Here is an 18,640-nt window from a genome sequence, read left to right as displayed (position 1 = left end):
TGCTACAATATACAAGGGGAAAAAAGATGAATTAGTTTCTTCTTCAGCCCACAGGAATCTGATATATGGCAAAATTATATATAATGTCATAGGGTTTAAAAGATTTTTCACTATAATGAAAACAGGAAAAGGAAAACAAAGGAATAATTCAAGCAGTTGTTAAGACAAGAGGTTGGCAACTTCTTGAACAAATAGAAAATCCAGCAGTTTTTATAATATGAAAAATAAAATAAAATCACAATGCAATTATTTTACCAGTTAACCTTTAATGGAAAAACAAAACAAAAACAAAAAACACCATTCCTGGTTCCTGGTGTTTGAGTTTATTGATTTTATTTACAAATCCACTATTTCATCTTATTTAGAACTTGCTTTGAAAGTTATATTAAATCAGTTTTATTATTGATAATCCTTTAGTTACATATACAAATATGCACTGTTTTTTTTCTTTTCCAAAACAATTAACAGTCTTATCTGTAATTATATGGTGGCGTTTGTAATGTATTCAGCAGTAAAGAAGGCACCGTGCTTAAACACTCGACTCCAAATAGTTTCTCCCAGAATGTGCAATACACTAGCACCACCTTAAGAACACAGTTGAAAGTACAACGCGACCAGCAGTCTAAAAGAATAAAACCTTTTGCGTCCCATAACAAGACCTGAAATTTGAGACCTCTGATCAATGGAAAAGAAAATAAATTACAGAGAGAAAAGAAGTCAAGTCAGTTTAACAACTTTTAGTGTACTCATTTACTCTGCATGTGTTGTTGCAGGACAGCTACAATGGAAGACAATGGAAATCCTGACATGGGGTCTCAACCCACTTCTGAGATGTGAATATTGCAGGGGAGGTAGGGAATTTTCGATGACAGGTTATTCCAAGTGTTTATTCTTTGCCAAGACAGAGTCAGAATAAACTGCCCTGAATTTGGTACGATTCAATATTGCACCCTTTTAGACAGACGCCACACTGTGCACTTCAATGGTTAGATATGCCATGTGCAACTGGTCAACATATAAAGAGAGGATGCAAGCTCAACACAAAACGAATCTAACTTGGGTGTGTGATAGGTCAGTACATTTTAAATACCCCTTTTTGGTAAAATAAGGAATTTTAACACAGATTCTAGAGTAGCACTCCATGATTAAAAACCATGAACAAGTTACACTGCAGTTGCGACACAGCTACGAAAGTCTGTAGCTCAGATTGCTGGGCAGACACATAATGGTTTTCTTTTTAGAAATGGCACGTATATCAATGGGGTAGAGCTTGTGATAACAAGGCCTGATTTGTCACTATGTTATGGAAAACTCATATTTAGAATGTTTATATTTGTATTCTAAATCTATTACAAATATTTGTAAAAGATACATCACATATAGTGTACATATATGTGTCTTCCATATGGACAGAAACTAAAGCCAATACCCAATCCTAACTTTGCCCTACTGAGAAATTTCAAATGAAAAACCTCTACCAGATCAGTTTCATTCATAGTCAGAAGCCACTTTCTAGCACCTATAAATAAAAGATGCCATAAGGTACAAGTTTGTAATTTGCGTTTTGAGATCTCCCAAGTCAATGTATGCATAACCCTTGGCCAATGCTTTATTACGGGTCACGCTGGCCACAGCTTTAGGACTGTTTTTTGTGGCCCAAAAAACACTGACAGTCTGTCCTAAATCAACAAGATAACTTCTTCACGATACCCTGAGTCCCCATACCCATGCCATTACAGCGTGGGTCAACACTGAAGGAAGGTGTATTAACACGGTTACTTATCTATTGATTTTAATCAGTGGAAAAACTTTTTCCAAATTTGTTAACGTAAAACGTTTCCAAACCTTCAGACTGACACCGTGGAAAGCGGAAAGTGTTTTTAACTCCCAACTGCTATGCTAAAGAGTCCATGTCCCTTCAAGAGCTTGCAGTTCCATATGTTGCAGGTTGCTTTCCGTGAGCACAAACAGATCTTTTAAATCTAATTTGAGAACAGACTTGATGGCTAAATTTAGAATGTTCTCCTGCCAGAAATATGAGTTAAGTTGCATCTTTAAATGTAAAATAAACTGGGATGTTGTGCAAAGAGGACAACATCAGGGGAAAGTATATGTCAAAGCATATTGTATCTTGTATTCCTGTAACCAATGGGATTAAAGCCTAGTTTCTGGGCTGCTCAATTCACACCAGAAAACTTGATCACAAAGCTGGCATTTTGTGAACCCAAACAAAGGTAGAACACAATTAAGTTGGATCTCATAAAAGGTGTCTACAACAATTATTCAGTCAAACCTTGATTTGCTTTCTCAATCTTTTATGGTGAGTGAATGTTGTGAAACAGAACAAAAAAAGACTACTTATTTGTTTATAGTGTAGGTCTGAAAACACATAGAGAGATGTGTTCAAACATTTCCTAGGGCAGAAACAGGAAGGAGCATGCTGCAGACATGTGCAGAGGCTAGGTTAAGGATGTGTCAGAATGTCATCAGGACACACCATAAGAAGAGAAAGAAAAGGAAGCGGTCCATTTGGATTGAGGGCAAGCCTTCAAGAAAGAGTAATGCTTAGCTACAGCCAAATAGGTACAGAGGGGACAATTGGGTCATGATCAGAAGAATTTGAATAGCTTTTGCAGTCCAAAGTGAAATGTGGAGTAGGCCACATAAATTAGTAGACACTTTAGGTGCAGAAGCAGTAAACAAGTACAGAGTTGAGGAGCTTCATGTCAGCCAAGAGTTTGCGAACAAGAGAATTTGAAAATCAGGATTCCAATGATGGGTTATGTGGCCTTCTCTTGCTGGAAAGGTTTCCTTTATTCTTATGCTTAGACCAATCCTTGCTTAAAAGTGTATTGTAGGTTAAAAAAAAAAAAAAAACACAAATTCAAATTGTCCTACAATATCAACATTCGATTTAAAAGCCTTAAAGAGAAAGCAGCACTGGCTAAATAATTGTGGTAGATGCATCTTAATCTAAAATAAGAATTGTGAATTTCATTACTTGAGTTAAATGCAGTTTCTGTAACTGAGGATGTATAATAAAAAATTAAAATAAAATATTCAAGTTATTTCAGCCTCAGTCATCTTCACTGTTCAGTTATATTTCCTGTAAGATTAACTTTTTTTCTGTTTATACAGGTCCCCTTTATGGTCCCCGTTAGTGCAAACAAGTTGATCTGATTTTGAAAACATTTCCAGCAGCAAAATAAAGATTATTTAAAAAAAAAAGTTTGTTGCGGTTTCTTTGTCGGTTCATTTTCCTGAGCACAAATACATTGTGGTAATCAACAGATGCCTTCTGTTTACAGAAACTGACCATCTAACCTCTGATGGTCTGTTCATAATGGTCCTTAAAATAATTATTCTACTTTTACTTAAGACTCTGAAATCAGATGGATCATATTGGAGTCAGAATGATTCATTTGGAGTTTCCAATCTAATTTACAGTATTATAAACAGCAATAATTAAATGGTACCACTGTGACCCCACCTCTGACTATATCATACTAGCGGCCCATTGAACTTAAATACTTGAAAGCTTCAGACAGAGAAGTAGTTACGAGCATGGCAGAAGTGCTGATGGGAAAAACTTGACTAGTGCTTTAAAGTGTGTGGTGTATTTTCTAAATAAGTTTATTTTGCCTGCAACAGATAAGGGGTTATCTGAATTACACCCTTTAATTAGCTGCACTAACTCAGGTTATTAGTTCCATTCCAAGCCCACCCCTGGTGAGAATCTCACAGAGCACGACGACTAGACAGGCCTTTTTGGATGAGTAAACAGAAGGGAAATTTCTACTTTATTGTTTAGTTGGCTTCTGACATCGATTTATCAAACGTTTCAATTAAAACTTTTTTGTTGTTTTTCTTCTTCTTCGCCCCTATGCAATCTGGATTCCTCAAGTGGTGTTGAGCATGTTTTCAAAATCCAATCAAATTTTAAAACTAAAGGTCTGGCACAGGCCAAAATCTAGTCCTCTTAGCATTTTTTCCAGCTCTGCAGCACACACTGGATCTGGCATGGTGCAGACACCTGGAATTGAAATGTCTGGGTGTTTTATTTCAATGATACACCACTCTGGTGGTTTTCAATGAGAATGAGGACACCAACTTTAGTTCCACATGTGTGTATATGCCCTGAAGCAACACCCCGCCCCCCCCCCACCGCTCCCCTTGCCTCCCCAGCCTGGGGCTGTGCCTCTTCGCTGCCCCATTGTCCGGCAGTCCTAGGGGCCACGTCGCTCCTTCTTGGTCAGGAGGTAGCACTGTATGGTCCTCAGTCGGTCTTTGGCCGGGGCAAACTCGGGCTGCAGCTTGAGAGTGGACTCGTACCAGCGCATGGCCTTCTCAAACTCCTCCTGTAAACGTACACAGCCCTGGTATATTACAACTCCCAGCTGCTGTGGAATTAACATTTCCCCCCCCCCCCGACATATCTACACCAGCCTTCTGCACACACTACATCTACTGCTCCTATTCAAGGTTTTATTTTTGTTAGTTGCGATTGCTCACAATAAAACCGTTCTCTTCCCCAAATGTGTGGTTCCTATTGACCATGAAAACAGGGCTAGACTAGTAATGAGCAATGGTGGAATTGGGAAGAAATCACTGGGGGAACCCTATATAGCTGACCAAAGTGATTGTTTAAGAGATTAAGAAGCTATTACAAATATATATTTATTACTAAGTATGGATATAAGGAGAGCAGACAAACTTTAAAGGTTGTTACTGTGAGATATAAATCTTATTACAATAACCAAAAATGTCAATACAGATTAACAAAAAACAGTATTCAACAGACCACGCTATACAGGTACTGAGTGGAATCTGTGCTACCTAGGCTTACAGGGGTCAGCAGGACCAGAAGTGCAAACTCCAAATTGAAATGGGGAAAGTATTTTTTTAATAATAAAATTTACCTGTCTTCAATTAAAGAGACCAGATGTCCCTCGTGTCCAGCTCCTCTTTATTATCAATATGAACAAACTGTGTTCAGGCAAATGTTATCTGTATTTACTCCTTTACACAGATGACAGTCTGATTTAAAACGGATTGCATTTCTAGCCGATTATGTAGTGGTTCACTGCGCATTATGAAATTAAATTAAATATCACAACATCATGTATGTATTGTGCATTTTCATAAAATAATGCCAAATCCTGAATTCATTTCAGTTATTATATTGGGTGCCACTCAAGATCCTATAAATAGGAATGACATCACCCAGAATCATCCTCTGTTCCGGTGTCAACCGGTGGAACAGAGTAACAGATACATTCAAACAAGCAAAGATTTCTAACTTTGTTTCGCAGGCAGTGTAATGACTCTGCCCAACAAAACTCCACATCAAATGGTTGATGTGTTCAATCATTTAGTACATCTGTGTTTGAATATCACAATGTAGTTGACTGAAAGTTGAAGTCCCCTCACCGTTATGGTATGTCTTGAAATTGCTAACCTCGCTGAGGAACGAAATATGACCATGAGCAGATCCTAAGAGTTACGACTAAAATTTTAACCTATTACCCCCCAAAAAATTTAATACTTCAGCACTAATAAATACACTAGATTTCAGAGTAAACACTCAGCTTGAAGCTCATATTTAAAGCCGAAACAGGAAATCTGCTATGTCTCTAATTACTCCCGAAACGTGGTCGGGTTCAAATTTTCATTCCCACCACAGCATTCCTGCCCAATTCCACCACTGGTTAGAAGTGAGAGCACTATTTCTACAGTGTATGCTAGCAAACAAACATGAAGTCAAGAATCACTTATTCCAGGACTGATATAGTTAAGTTAACTGCCCCCCCCTTGAACCCCCTCCTCCCACCAGTCTTACCATGGCGATGTAAACGTTGGCAAGGGTGAAGTGGTTGACTACAAAGTGGGGTGCAATCTCCACTGCCATGCTGGCAACAGTAATGGCATCTTCCCACAGCTTGGCGTTGTGGAATATGTTAGCCAGGCTGATCAAGGGAACATCCTAGAGGAGGGGGAAGCACAAGGAAACCATCAAGACCATGAAATCACTGATGCCCCAAGACACTAATGGATTGTCTCAGTGCACAATGAAACAACTTTACCCAGCTGTGCACAAATGCTGCCATTGTGAGAAAACGTCTGCCACCACCACCATATCCTCCTCCTCTTTTAAATCTGGATATTGTCTTGCCATACCCCAATTTGCAATCTCTAATTGGTCAACACACCCCACTGCTATGACTTCTAGGCTTCTTCAAGAGGAATAACGATGTCTGAAACTCTCAATAAAATGTTAATTAAGTCCTGTTTGAAGTGGCAGTGGAGTGAGGATGCCCACCTTCATGTAATGTGGAGCATAGTTGAGGGCCTGGCGCAGGCAGTCAATGGCTCTCTTTCCTTGGCCCTTGACCCTCCAGTACAGGGCTGCCATGCTGGAAAGCACCCAGGACGTCTGGTTCTGCAGGAGGAAAACAAATTTAGAGCAAGGATCACGATAGGGCCCTCTCAAAGCCAATCTAGAACATAACAGCCAGCAAGCAAGTATGAATAACCATGCCAGCTTCTTTCCACTATTTTCATACGAATTCAAGAAAAAATGCAACCATTCTATTTTCCATTTTCACAGATCAGCTTTACTTAGGACAACACTCAATCTGATTTTTTGTTGTTGTTTAATGTTCTTGAATTCTGATAATTTAATCCAAGGAAACTTAGAAAGTTTAAGAGAAACTGCCCCCATCCAGAAATTACAGCATCATAAAAAGAGGTCCGTGACACGCACATGCTTGTTAGGGATGCAGAGCCTGTTAGAAAAATGTTGATACTTATTACAAATGTTTGGTTTAACTCCCCATTGTAGCTTAAATAATTTTCTTTGGAGAATGTGTTTAAGACCAGATCTTTATATGCCACCCACTTAATTGTTTTAAGGTGGTGCGGTTGTTCTCTTTTCCACGTATTCTATATGCAGTTATAACTGCAAATATTCAGAAACCAATTTGTATTACAAGGAATGGAAAAATTGCTCTGAATATATTTTCCTAGTTAGATTGTCTGTTAATACATATCTGTAACCTAGTGTAGCATTTTTTGTTTTTATTAGGGATGTTGTGCTTCTCAATTTATTTCTTCCCAAATATTATTTTTTCAATTAATATTAAACATTCCAACTGATTCAATACCCCTATTAATCATTATAGTTCATTAATAGTTTTTTCTGCATTACTTAAAGTGGAAAGCTTTACAAAAGCACTGTACTTCATGATAATTGAAAGTAGTCATCTTTAACAGCCAAAGGAGAAGGAGTATTTTGTAGCATTTGAAAACCTGCAATAATTTCTGTAGGTAAGAATCTGAAATACAGGGTAATCAAAAGTCCCTGTGCACCTGCAATAATTAGCCATACAGTTTTCCAAACAGTCTGCATAAACTTGCAGACACATTGTCCACCCATTATTATCCAGCAATATAGAATAAACCAGCTAAATGGAACTGTATTATTAATGACTGCAGGTGCACAGACATTTAGATCACCATTTATATATACTGCCAGTCTCCACCGCTATCAAGACCATCTCCAACCAACCTAAATTAAGTTATCTTTTCGTGAATGGTCGTCATACCTTTTCCAGGACCTTTGCAATGCGTGTTCCCACTTGCTCAAATGACTGGGGTGAGTATTTGTCCTTGCCCAGATTCTGCAGTACCTGGAGGTAAGATCAAAGCTCTAGTCAATTCAGACCATCTCCACCCAACTTCAAAGCTCTAGTCAATCCAGACTGTCTCCACCCAACTTCAATGATACATCAATGAGGTAAATCACAAGAGAACCACTTACATTTTGTCATAGTACATTAGTATCTTATATTTACTTGGGTATTCACACTAGGCAAACAAGCTTAAAATATGTTTTGCCTGCTTATTTCAAGTAATAAATGACTTAGCTTCCAAATGAGAAAATATGAACACCTAAATCTCAGATTCCTCATTTTTCCATATGGTTTGCCATTTTGGGGAAATACAGTGTTCAGTTAATTTCGTTTACATTTGGTCTGGAAAGCATAAGACCAAAGCCATAAGACTTAGGAGGTGTCCGCAGGGTAGGGGAGGGTACCTCTCGGAGCTGGCTCTCTCCAGTGTAGTGGATGCCGCCTCGGTTGGCAACTCCTGACAGGTGGTCCAGGGTGTGCATAGTGGCAGGGAGGTTGGCGTTACACACGGGCTCCACCGCGGGTTCCTGCAGTGGGGTGGCGAAGTCAATGTGCTCTGTGATGCTGTGGAGAGAGAGAGAGAGAAGGAGATTTTCAACTTGACGGACCTGACACAGAAACAAATTTGCATTGACATGCTATATTGTAATACACATCAGAAATCATGGTTAAATCAAGTTCTTAGCTGGAAGTAACATGTCTCTAGCATGATCTGGCAGGTGGAGAGTCAAGCTGCAACAGACTACAACAGGCTGCCAGGTCCGGAGAACGGGCACTGCTTGAACATTGGGAACAATGTGTGACTGGTTCAATTCAATATAATCTTAGATTAATAGAAAATCTAATTATTTTGTGGCTTATCAAATCCCAGGGTTGCCAATTGTTGCAGTAAACCAGCACTTTCCAAACCTAGTCTAACGTAATAATATATAATCTAAGAGGTTTAAGGGGCCTCCTAATGTACCGGCTGAAGATCATGCTAACACGAGAAAAGCCAATAAATGGTTCAGTTATGTCATTAATCGCTAAGTGGAAGAAAAAGCAGAAGGTCTTGAAGATGTGCTGCTGGTTGGAAACCCCTGGTGCAGAGTCAGTGGAGCTGAATGTTACGTGCAGGACAATGGACTCACTCGATATTCTTTGCGGACACAGCCAGCCAGGTGCTAGCCACTGTGGTGAGCTCCACCCGGCGGATGCGCTGGCACTCGTCCGGGCTAGGCCAGCCCAGGCTCAGGTAGTCCCTGCGTTTTCCTGCAAAGATAAACAGTAATGAAAGGCCAACAAGCCTACACAATATAGTAAGTCACTTCAAAGACATCTGACACTTTGATAATTACATAAAAGATCTAATTTAACTGATTTAGTTATGATGATGAACAGAAAGACCTCCTAGAATATATGTATAGAAGTAGGTAATTAAATCATGGTGACATTTTGTAACAATTGTATCTTCGAGAAATAACATTTTTCAAAAATCAAAGTATAATACAGTTTTAAGTGACTAGTTTAAACTACAGCATGGCAAAATTGTTATACTGGGGAAGTTCAGTAGAAGTGTTAGCAGAAATGGCATACAAGTTGCGTAACTGTAACAGAGTTGGGGAAAGTAAGTAGAATTAAATGTAGAACAAAGCGCAGATCAGAAAACATCATCCAAGGTTAACGACAGAGAACGCCATGACGTAGAAAGTCACAGTCCGTTTTGAAAGCCCTGGTATATCTTCTGTAAGGGTCGAGGTTGTGAAACTCCTGGGGGAAGGTGAATGCTCTAGATTTTGTTGCAACACAGTACTCAAACTGCTTGAATTAGAAAATGAATTAATTTGAATACTTCTCTGCAAGTTCCAAAAAATGACAGGGGACTGTACAACAGGGGGTCGCAATCCTAGTTCCTGGAAGGCCACAGTCTCTTCTACTTTTTATTCCATCGGGAGCTCTAAATCACTTCATAAACCTAGTTCATTTATTGTATCCATTTGACATATATCACACTATTGGAACAGCTTTAACTGTACATGGATTAAAATTATGTTTTCATTTCAAGATGAGGCTACCTGTAACACAATCTGCAGCCTGTAGAGAAGTATTTAATTGAAAATCAGCTCATCGGACCAATTAGGTTACTGTGATAAGAAAGAAGCCACGCAGACCTGCAGGTCCTGGGGACTGGATCTTGGGTCCACTGATCTCCAGTGTGGACTGGGAGCTAGGCTCTCCCGGGGGTGGGCCTTCTTCCTCAGCCCGCTCCACCACTGCTTCCAAGTGGTCTACTTTTGGCTTCCTCACCCGCTTCACCTGGAATGTGATCTGAGAAAGAGAGCATGAGTGAGAGAGAGAGAGAGAGAGAGAGTGAGGGAGAGCAGGTGGAAGAGAGTGAGAGAGAGTAGCCAGTGGAAGATCCCAACCCCAACATGGCTGTCTGCTCAGCATATACAGTGACATTAAAATCCTGTTAGACTGGTACTGTGAACAGTTTCCAGAGGTGCAGACGTATTATACAATTTTTGTTTTGCTTGGGGGGGGGGGGTGGGGGGGGGGGCATTTTTTATCTCTCTTTCCTGTGATCAAACCCTGTGGATTTAAACTCCAAATTGGGGGACAAGCACCACATTTCCAGCCCATGTTAAAAGCACATAAGAGCCAACAGGTTATAAAGGGGAATTGTATTATTTCCATCTTTTAAACCAGACTGACACTACACTACTATATTCTACTTCACTTCACCGGCAGTTTCAAGCGGTCTCTCTCTTCTTGGCCAAGCCTGTCCTCGGGAGTTTTCCATGCCACCCCACCCCAGCCAGCAGTGTCCTCGTACCCACTCCGCCCCATCGTCGTCCTCGCAGTTCCCAAAGCAGGGCCCTCCTTGTCCGCTCCTCGACCCATGTTTGAGGACCCTGATGCCCTGCAGGTCCACACGTCTCCCCTTCACGTCCAGCGCCCCCTCAAAGGCCCCCATGAGGTCCTCTTTCAACTGCCACTCCTCTTCCTCCTCCTCCTGCTCCTCCTCCATTGCTTCTACCTCCTCCTCGCCGTCCTCTTCCATGTGCCCCACACTGCGTTGCCCGGCCTCACCAGAGCCATTACTGTCCACGATCACAGCTACAGAGGGGCAGAACAGGGGGAGGGGGAGGGAGAGGGAGAGAGCATTTACTTTCTTCTCTTTACTGTATCTGGCAACATTTTTCATGCCAATAAGGCTTGTTTTGGATTTGAAAGACAGCAGGATCGAGAAGGAAAATGAACACCCATAAACAAGGTGAATAAACATCAGTGGCCGGTGGCATGAAACAAGTAAAATTAAGTTTCCACTCAGTACCACCCATAAGTAATCCTTGAGTTTATGGGTGCTGCAAAAAGCACCTTAACACATTTAAGTCAATAAAAAACATAACGTCCTTTCCCTTATGTTAAGTATGTTATCTTTCCAAAACATGAGCATCCATCTATGTATTCATATTGGTGGAAAATGTAAATAGTGCTCTCTATCTAATGCAAAACATTAAGAGAGACTTGCTGTAATCAATCTTGCCCAGAAAACCTTTTTGACCAATTAAAGGTGAGAGAAGGATACGGGGGAGGGGGGTGAAGACAGCCTTACTCTCAAACTGCAAGATGTTTCCCACAGCACTGGGATGGAAATCCCTGGACCCTTCAGCCTCCTTCTTGTCATGGCCATCTCCAGGGGAATCAGTCCCCTCAGACTGCAGCTCAGTAAACTCAATCTCCTCAGTGCAGCGATAGGGGCCAGCTATGAAGAGAGGTGGGGGACAAATAAAAGAAAAAACACTGAGTGACACCAACACATATCAGCAAACTTCACAGACACAGGCCAAGAACAGCACGGACTCGATGGTCTGTCAGAATTGCGTCTGCAGCCTAATTAATGTATGAAAACAGAGATCAAGGTAATACACAAAGTGTACTGTTATATAACATTGTAACTTATTTACTTTGGTTACCCATACTTAGTGCTTCAGGTTTTCCATTTTTAATTTTATGATCATGTGGTATCCCTTTAATGATTTTGAGACAATTCACATCCTTAATTTAACTTGGAAAAGGCACTGAATGAGCAAAGTTGCTTCTATTTACTTTCATGTCTTGAGTAAGTGTTTGGGCATTTAGTTCTCATACATTTCCTGATTTAGGCCTAAAGCTTTGCAAATTGCAAATATGAACACTTTGCCATTTTAAATTATTTTCAGAAGCCAATTTCTAATACTTCTAGTTAGAACTGTGTGTGATTTGCAGGCAGACAAAAGTTAATGTTTTCATCTCCAATGGCCACTTTCGTCATTGTGTCTTGTTCTCAACTGCAATTTATTATTAATCATTATTCATTTTCTCCTATTGACAATGCAGAGGATTCTATACCAGAAGAGAAGATTTTAAAGTAAAACGAAAAATGTAATCTCTACCAGAATTGTATCACAGACTCCCTACATGTACGCTTAATCCTGTATTCGCTTTGACCTCTTTATTTCCTCTTTACAGGAAATAGACAACACTGAAAAACAACCTTCATTTCTTGCTATCAAATTTATTTTACAATCGTGTAAACTGAAGTGGTCTTTCAATTCTCCCTACTTGGGATAACTGTACCGATCCGCTGTGACCTAATACTATCCTTAGATCTCCAGACGTGAGGGATATCATAAGAGTAGGCTGACTTGCACTCGGCCAATCTGCTGTCAGCTCTCCTTGCTGCCAGGCAGACTCTGATGCTGTAGAGCACGGCACTGCCTTTCAATTCAGCTCACACACCACCTTCCCTTGCTCCCTCTCATCCCTGCCGCTGATTTCGCACCATTTTCAAAAATGAATTTACTTCAGCTGTGCCGTGTGCGTAATCCACCCCTACCATAATCCCTCCCTCCACCTACAGTACACCACTCCGGGTGATTACACTAGCTAAAATTAGCAGTGACATCAAAACCCCATTTTACCTCAGAAACACAGCCATACTGAAAAGAACCTTTCAGTTTGTGTGTCTCTGAACTCCCCCCCTGCCCCCCTCCCTCTTCCTCAAGGCCCCTTCCAAACTGATGCCAGCCAATGAGCAGCAGAGAACTGGTAGCCCATAATGCTCAGAGAGGAAGAGAGAGCATCTCTGGCCAGACACTTACAGCACGAGTGAGAGACTGAACTGCAGCTGCACAGCTACACACGTACAAAAGGGCCCCAGATCATTGTACGTTTTCCTCATACACAATTTGCTAAATAGTGTCTTCTGTCTGCCTGTTTAAGAAAAAACTAGCTCATAGCACCACTTAGATTAGGTTTCCAAAACAAAACCAATTTGTTCATTTTTCGCTCAGCCCTTTAAGATCAGAGATTAATTAACCAAATTATCATTTAACCCCACAATGTGAACTGCAGATCTAAAGTTGAAGCACAAATATGATGCAAATATGCTACCAAAGAGACGGGCATCTTTGTATTGCTATTCAGTAAGGAACTCCCTAAAAATAATATAAACAGGGAAATACTACAGTCTTAATAGAGCATATCCTCTCTTGAAATTTAGCACTGAAACGGAAGTACTTCTGAAGTGGAATCGCTGTTGAGTTTACAAAACATGCCCAACATTTAATGATCAGCCACACATCTATTCCAGTAGAAAAGAGAAACGGTATAAATAAATAATGGGACAGTGTTCACACAGGTACATCTGTAGCAGATAGTGCTTTGTGTGTAAAATAAGGATCTTTTTTTTTCTAAATAAGGCCAGAGCTATTTTAAATCTCCTCAATTATTAAGTGGTTGACTCCCTCAACTTCAAAGCATTCCCTTTCCACTCCCTTGACATACGTGTAGTGGGGGAGGTGGGCCGGAGTGGGTGGTAGAAACCGAAAGAAGGCCGAGGAATGGGGAATAAATAAATAAATATGAAAGGGAAAAAAATGAAAGAGTGATGCAAAACAGCACTGAAGGAAGAAAAAGCCAGTGCTACGTCGGCACTGAGTGAAGTTATATCTGGAGCAAAGTCCCTTGGCCCTGTGCTAAAATTAGCAGATTTTCAACAGCAGAAGATAAAAGGGACTGGGGAATGCAGAGGAAAAGCTTAATATAGATCAGGAGGGAGAGAGGGAGGACTAATGCTAGATCTCAATGCAGAGTTCAGTTTTAACTCTGATCCAAGAAGGAAAGGGTGTGTGTGTGTGTGTGTGGGGGGGGGGGGGGGGGCTTGTTTCAGACACATGCTTCAAACAGGTATTTTAATAATATAATTTTTAATATTCAGTACACCCTTGTCCCCTTTCATTCAAATAACATTTGCATAGCCAGCAAATGAATACAAATCCCACATTAAACAGAAGGCAATTCTTAACCAGGAGTAGCTGCAGGAGCTTTCAACACCCTGTGCAAGTTCCCTAGGTCTTTGGAAAGCATCCCCTGACATTCCCCTTATTTTACACTGCACACATGTGGACATAGTCTTTTTAATACACTAAATACTACTTGGTTTATAACTACAGTAAAATAAACGGTATTTGAAACAAGTTCTTTCTACAGTTTGAGTTTTATAAATCACTCACTGTTCTTATTTGGCCCCTTCTGAGATTAACGCAGTATGCATTTTGGCTAAACAGGCAGTATTATTGCTCAAATACTATTACAAATATAATTGTGTGTGTGTGTGTGTGTGTGTGTGTGTGAGAGAGAGAGAGCGAGAGAGAGAGAGAGAGAGAGAGAGATAACAAATTTTGTCATGCAAATGCTTTAAATCATAGTGAGTTAGTCTTGTTTTCCTAAGTGAATACCAATACCCAGTGTAGGCATGGTTCATATTTAGCAGCCACTACTTACCCAGGCAGGGTGGCTGGGTGAGGTTATACAGGAAGGGGTAAAACTGGAGACAACGGATGAGTCTGAGGTTGCTCTCACACTGTAGGCAGCGAGAGGGGAGTGATAGGGCCTGGCGAAACACAGCGAGCGCGCCACTCATGTTCCCCAGAGCCACATACACATTCCCAAGGCTCAGGAGGGTCAAAGGCTGGGAGAGAAAGAGAGAGAAAGACTTTAAAACATTCTCCATTATTATCATCATTTTCTTAGCAATGCGCTCTTACCTAGTGCGACTTGCAGTTGTCAAGAAATGTACATATTTCACAAAAACATCAGTCCTCAGTGAAATAAATTCAGCTCAGGTCTGGTACAAACTAGAGTGCGAGATTCATTATGAATAAATTTAAAGAAGCAGATACACAGAGCAATTTCAAGTGAATGCAAAAACTCAGATAAGCACCAGTAGGAAGTAGGGAAGTGTAAGGTGAATAAAATGCATTCTGGTTTGTGCTTGACTGCCATGTTGTGTAAGACAGCAATGCTATGGTATGGTTGCAACCTGATACCTCTGAGCGGTTGATGGCCAATGCATTCTCCAGGATTCGGCCTGCCTCCTGATACAGCCCATAATGCAGCAGGAGGTTGCCTGCATTCACCAATGGGATATCGAGGTGCTCCAGAGGGGCAGAGTTGAGGGCATGGCGCAGACAGGAGAGGGCGGAGCTGGCGTTGCCCCTAGCTCTCCAGAACAGCGCTGCCTCATTAAGCAGCAGCCACTTGGGAGCGCTTGACTGCAGGGGGGGGGAGCAAGAAAACAAAATATCTGTTACAGGCCACTGCAAAACCAACAGCCTCCAATCCTGATCCTAGAGAAGAAATAAAGTTTCAAAGGGCACCCTTAAGATGACTAGTTTCTGATGACCAAGAACACATTCTAATTATTGATTAATTAAGCAAGTGTGGACTTTGAAGACTGATGGGGATTGAAGTGTTCCTTCCAAATGATCTCTTCAGTACTAAACAGCTTAACTGGTCAGAATTCAAACCCTTTTCATCCAAATTCCACAAGGTACAGGACGACCAAATCTGTACTCTCAGATGCGACTGCAACCAGAATTCCCCAAGAATAAGTTATCTTATAGCAAACCCTTGAGCAATTAGATACTATAAATTTACGACACTTCCCATTAAGCAACAACTACTTCCAAGAGCTGTTGCTCAAACCTGATTCTACAGAGCCCCGGTAAAAGTACCATAGATCATCCCAATACGACAATTATTAAAGGGTGAGAAAATAAGTCAGTTTCTAATGAATTAACCAGTCACAGTAATTAAGATAAAACTGGTACTTGAGGTCTGTGGGGAATTTGGGGGTTTCTCCCAAAGCTCTCGAATTAATGAATGTACACAAATACATGCTTCACGGAGCAGGCTGAAACAATGTCAGTGTAAACTGATGATTTCAGAGAGACCTCTAAAACTCGCTTAGACAGGCAATCTTTAGGAAAGGGGTTGGTTGCCACCATCAACCCTGTCATACAGCTGTGGATCCCAACCCAAGTCAGGGATGCTCGCTCTTGTCTGTTGGATTTCATTCCAGCTAAAAGTCCAATTGAACTCAAGAGTTCAGCTTTGTCAGATGTTTTCAGCACTTAACCAGGTAGAGAGCGTTTAGGTAATTTGTTGAAAACAAGGCTGGAAGGAAGACTAGCAGACACAGGGATCCTGCAGGGCCAGGGGTAGGGAACCACAGTCATAAGAGTATTACCAAACATTATGAGGACAGTCATGGCAGGCCGATTGGTTGAAAAAGCATCACTGTTGGGAATATAATTTTCAATGACAAGAACAGGTCACTGACCTAGAAACTGCATTCGCTTGACTTGAAGTACTGCAAGAGCATTTTGTAGAATTTGGTAAGTTTCCATGACCAAGAAAGGTTACACAAGAGCAAACTGCTACTGTGCCAAGTGCCTTGCCCTTGAGTGTCCACTGGCATCCTGCACTCAGGAAGTTTGGAGCCATGATGCGAGTTGACTGGCTGCTACGTTAAGGACAGGGAGAGATTCAGAAGGGTCTTCCTCACCTTGTTCAAAGCCCGAGAGATGAGCCCTCCTATTTGCTCCTGGCTAAGGCCGTGACTGCCACTGCGGGAGAACAGCATCTGAGGGGCACAAATGGCAGATCAGTTTGACACCTGGGAGGATGTGCACACAATAGCAGTGCAATAAAACCATGTCCTAATGACACAGTCAAACTCTCTCACAGTGGGCTCAAATCACTGAAGATGGGTTTCATAGATTTCGCTCTTGGCTTCTACAGAAGACACACCTGTGCAGACTGTACCTGTAATACCTCAATCAACTACTAGACATTACAGCACTGTTACTTGTATGTGCTTTCTTGCTGCACTGATACGCTCCCTTCTGCTCCTGATTACATATTTATTTCTAGCCCTTTTTAATCCCCTTACTGTAACTGCTTCTGGAAGAATTATACCCGTGTCTGCTCTACCACTCTGAGCATATCAGGGATGCAACTTCATACTGCATCTTGTACTTGTTATAGCTCACATCTACTAGATCAAATGCTTATTATAATATTTTGCACTTACTGTATTTTGTAATGCTTTGGAAAAGTGATGCTTGTGGAAACTAAGGTCGCCATTGGTAATGGCTTCTATCAATATATAAATTAATGAATAAATACTTAACAGCCCAACTTATGGAACCTTACCAGGTCCTTTGCTGAAGGTTCCAAGAGAAGCCCCTTGTATATAGCTTGGCTGTTCTTGACATACTCCCAACTCTTTACATTCAGATAGGTCTCCTTATTCTTGAATCCTACTGAATTGGGTTTGTATTGGTGGCCTTTTTGGTGGTAACGATTACATTTGATGTAAACTGGATTGGATTTTAAATACTATAATCAAAATCATATTTGTTCTTCTTCCCTGGTCAGTTTGCAAATCTAACCTACTCTTATGCAGCATGCCTTTATATGCCTGGACTAACCTGGGATCCCTAATGATAACAGACAAACAATATTTCACTAGGACACAAACCGTTTTATGACTGCTTGGGTATTCTTTAATTTATTTTTTTAAACAGCTCCCATTTCAACATCCACTGTACGGAGTTTTCTTAGAACAGAAAGTAATTTTTTTCTGTTTTAAATGGGTCCTTTCAAGGGATCTTAAAATCTACTCAATGAATAGGCATGTTGAAAGCAAAGTTTCTCCAGAGGACTCTACATCAATTTGTTTTTATACAAAAGCCCTAAAAGTTAATGGAATATTATTATGTGATATTATTACGCACGATAAGGACATTCCCTACCCACTGACATCTCGAAAGTCCATTACATGATACACGACGCAATCAAAAGCGAGATCTGCCTATAATTTTAATGGTAGGTGTATTTTAACAGTGAGAGACGGAATAACAGCAAAAAAATCCAGAAAAACGCATTTCAAAAAAGTTATACATTGATTTGCATGTTAATGAGGGAAATAAGTATTTGACCCCTTCGACTTAGTACTTGGTGGCAAAACCCTTGTTGGCAATCACAGAGGTCAGACACTTCTTGTAGTTGGCCACCAGGTTTGCACACATCTCAGGAGGGATTTTGTCCCACTCCTCTTTGCAGATCCTCTCCAAGTCATTAGGGTTTCGAGGCTGACGTTTGGCAACTCGAACCATCAGCTCCCTCCACAGATTTTCTATGGGATTTAAGTCTGGAGACTGGCTAGGCCACTACAGGACCTTAATGTGCTTCTTCTTGAGCCACTCCTTTGTTGCCTTGGCTGTGTGTTTTGGGTCATTGTCATGCGGAATACCCATCCACGACCCATTTTCAATGCCCTGGCTGAGGGAAGGAGGTTCTCACCCAAGATTGGATGGTACATGGCCCCGTCCATCGTACGTTTGATGTGGTGCAGTTGTGCTGTTCCCTTAGCAGAAAAACACCCCCAAAGCATAATGTTTCCACCTCCATGTTTGACAGTGGGGATGGTGTTCTTGGGGTCATAGGCAGCATTTCTCCTCCTCCAAACACGGCAAGTTGAGTTGATGCCAAAGAGCTTGATTTTGGTCTCATCTGACCACAACACTTTCACCCATTCTCCTCTGAATCATTCAGATGTTCACTGGCAAACTTCA

The 18,640-nt window shown here is 41.0% G+C and overlaps 1 protein-coding gene across 1 annotated transcript in view; it reads right to left on the bottom strand.

Annotated features, from left to right (window-relative positions):
* Window positions 1-246: 246 nt before the first annotated feature.
* Window positions 247-18,640, bottom strand: part of ttc17 (tetratricopeptide repeat domain 17) — a 29,997-nt gene continuing 11,603 nt past the window's right edge. Inside the window, exons 14-25 of the mRNA XM_066701017.1 lie at window positions 16,567-16,644; window positions 15,047-15,271; window positions 14,502-14,688; window positions 11,290-11,439; window positions 10,507-10,790; window positions 9,842-9,998; window positions 8,822-8,942; window positions 8,096-8,255; window positions 7,605-7,688; window positions 6,320-6,439; window positions 5,840-5,983; window positions 247-4,358 (exon numbers count right to left, since the gene is read on the bottom strand). Coding sequence (XP_066557114.1) covers window positions 4,227-4,358; window positions 5,840-5,983; window positions 6,320-6,439; window positions 7,605-7,688; window positions 8,096-8,255; window positions 8,822-8,942; window positions 9,842-9,998; window positions 10,507-10,790; window positions 11,290-11,439; window positions 14,502-14,688; window positions 15,047-15,271; window positions 16,567-16,644 — 1,842 coding nt within the window. The 3' untranslated portion in view covers window positions 247-4,226. The remainder of the gene's footprint in view (window positions 4,359-5,839; window positions 5,984-6,319; window positions 6,440-7,604; window positions 7,689-8,095; window positions 8,256-8,821; window positions 8,943-9,841; window positions 9,999-10,506; window positions 10,791-11,289; window positions 11,440-14,501; window positions 14,689-15,046; window positions 15,272-16,566; window positions 16,645-18,640) is intronic.

This window comes from Amia ocellicauda, chromosome 4 (genome assembly GCF_036373705.1).
Source record: "Amia ocellicauda isolate fAmiCal2 chromosome 4, fAmiCal2.hap1, whole genome shotgun sequence".
Taxonomy (NCBI): Eukaryota; Metazoa; Chordata; class Actinopteri; order Amiiformes; family Amiidae; genus Amia; species Amia ocellicauda.
Note: the sequence above shows the minus strand (reverse complement) of the source record. Positions and strands in the feature narration are given on the sequence as shown.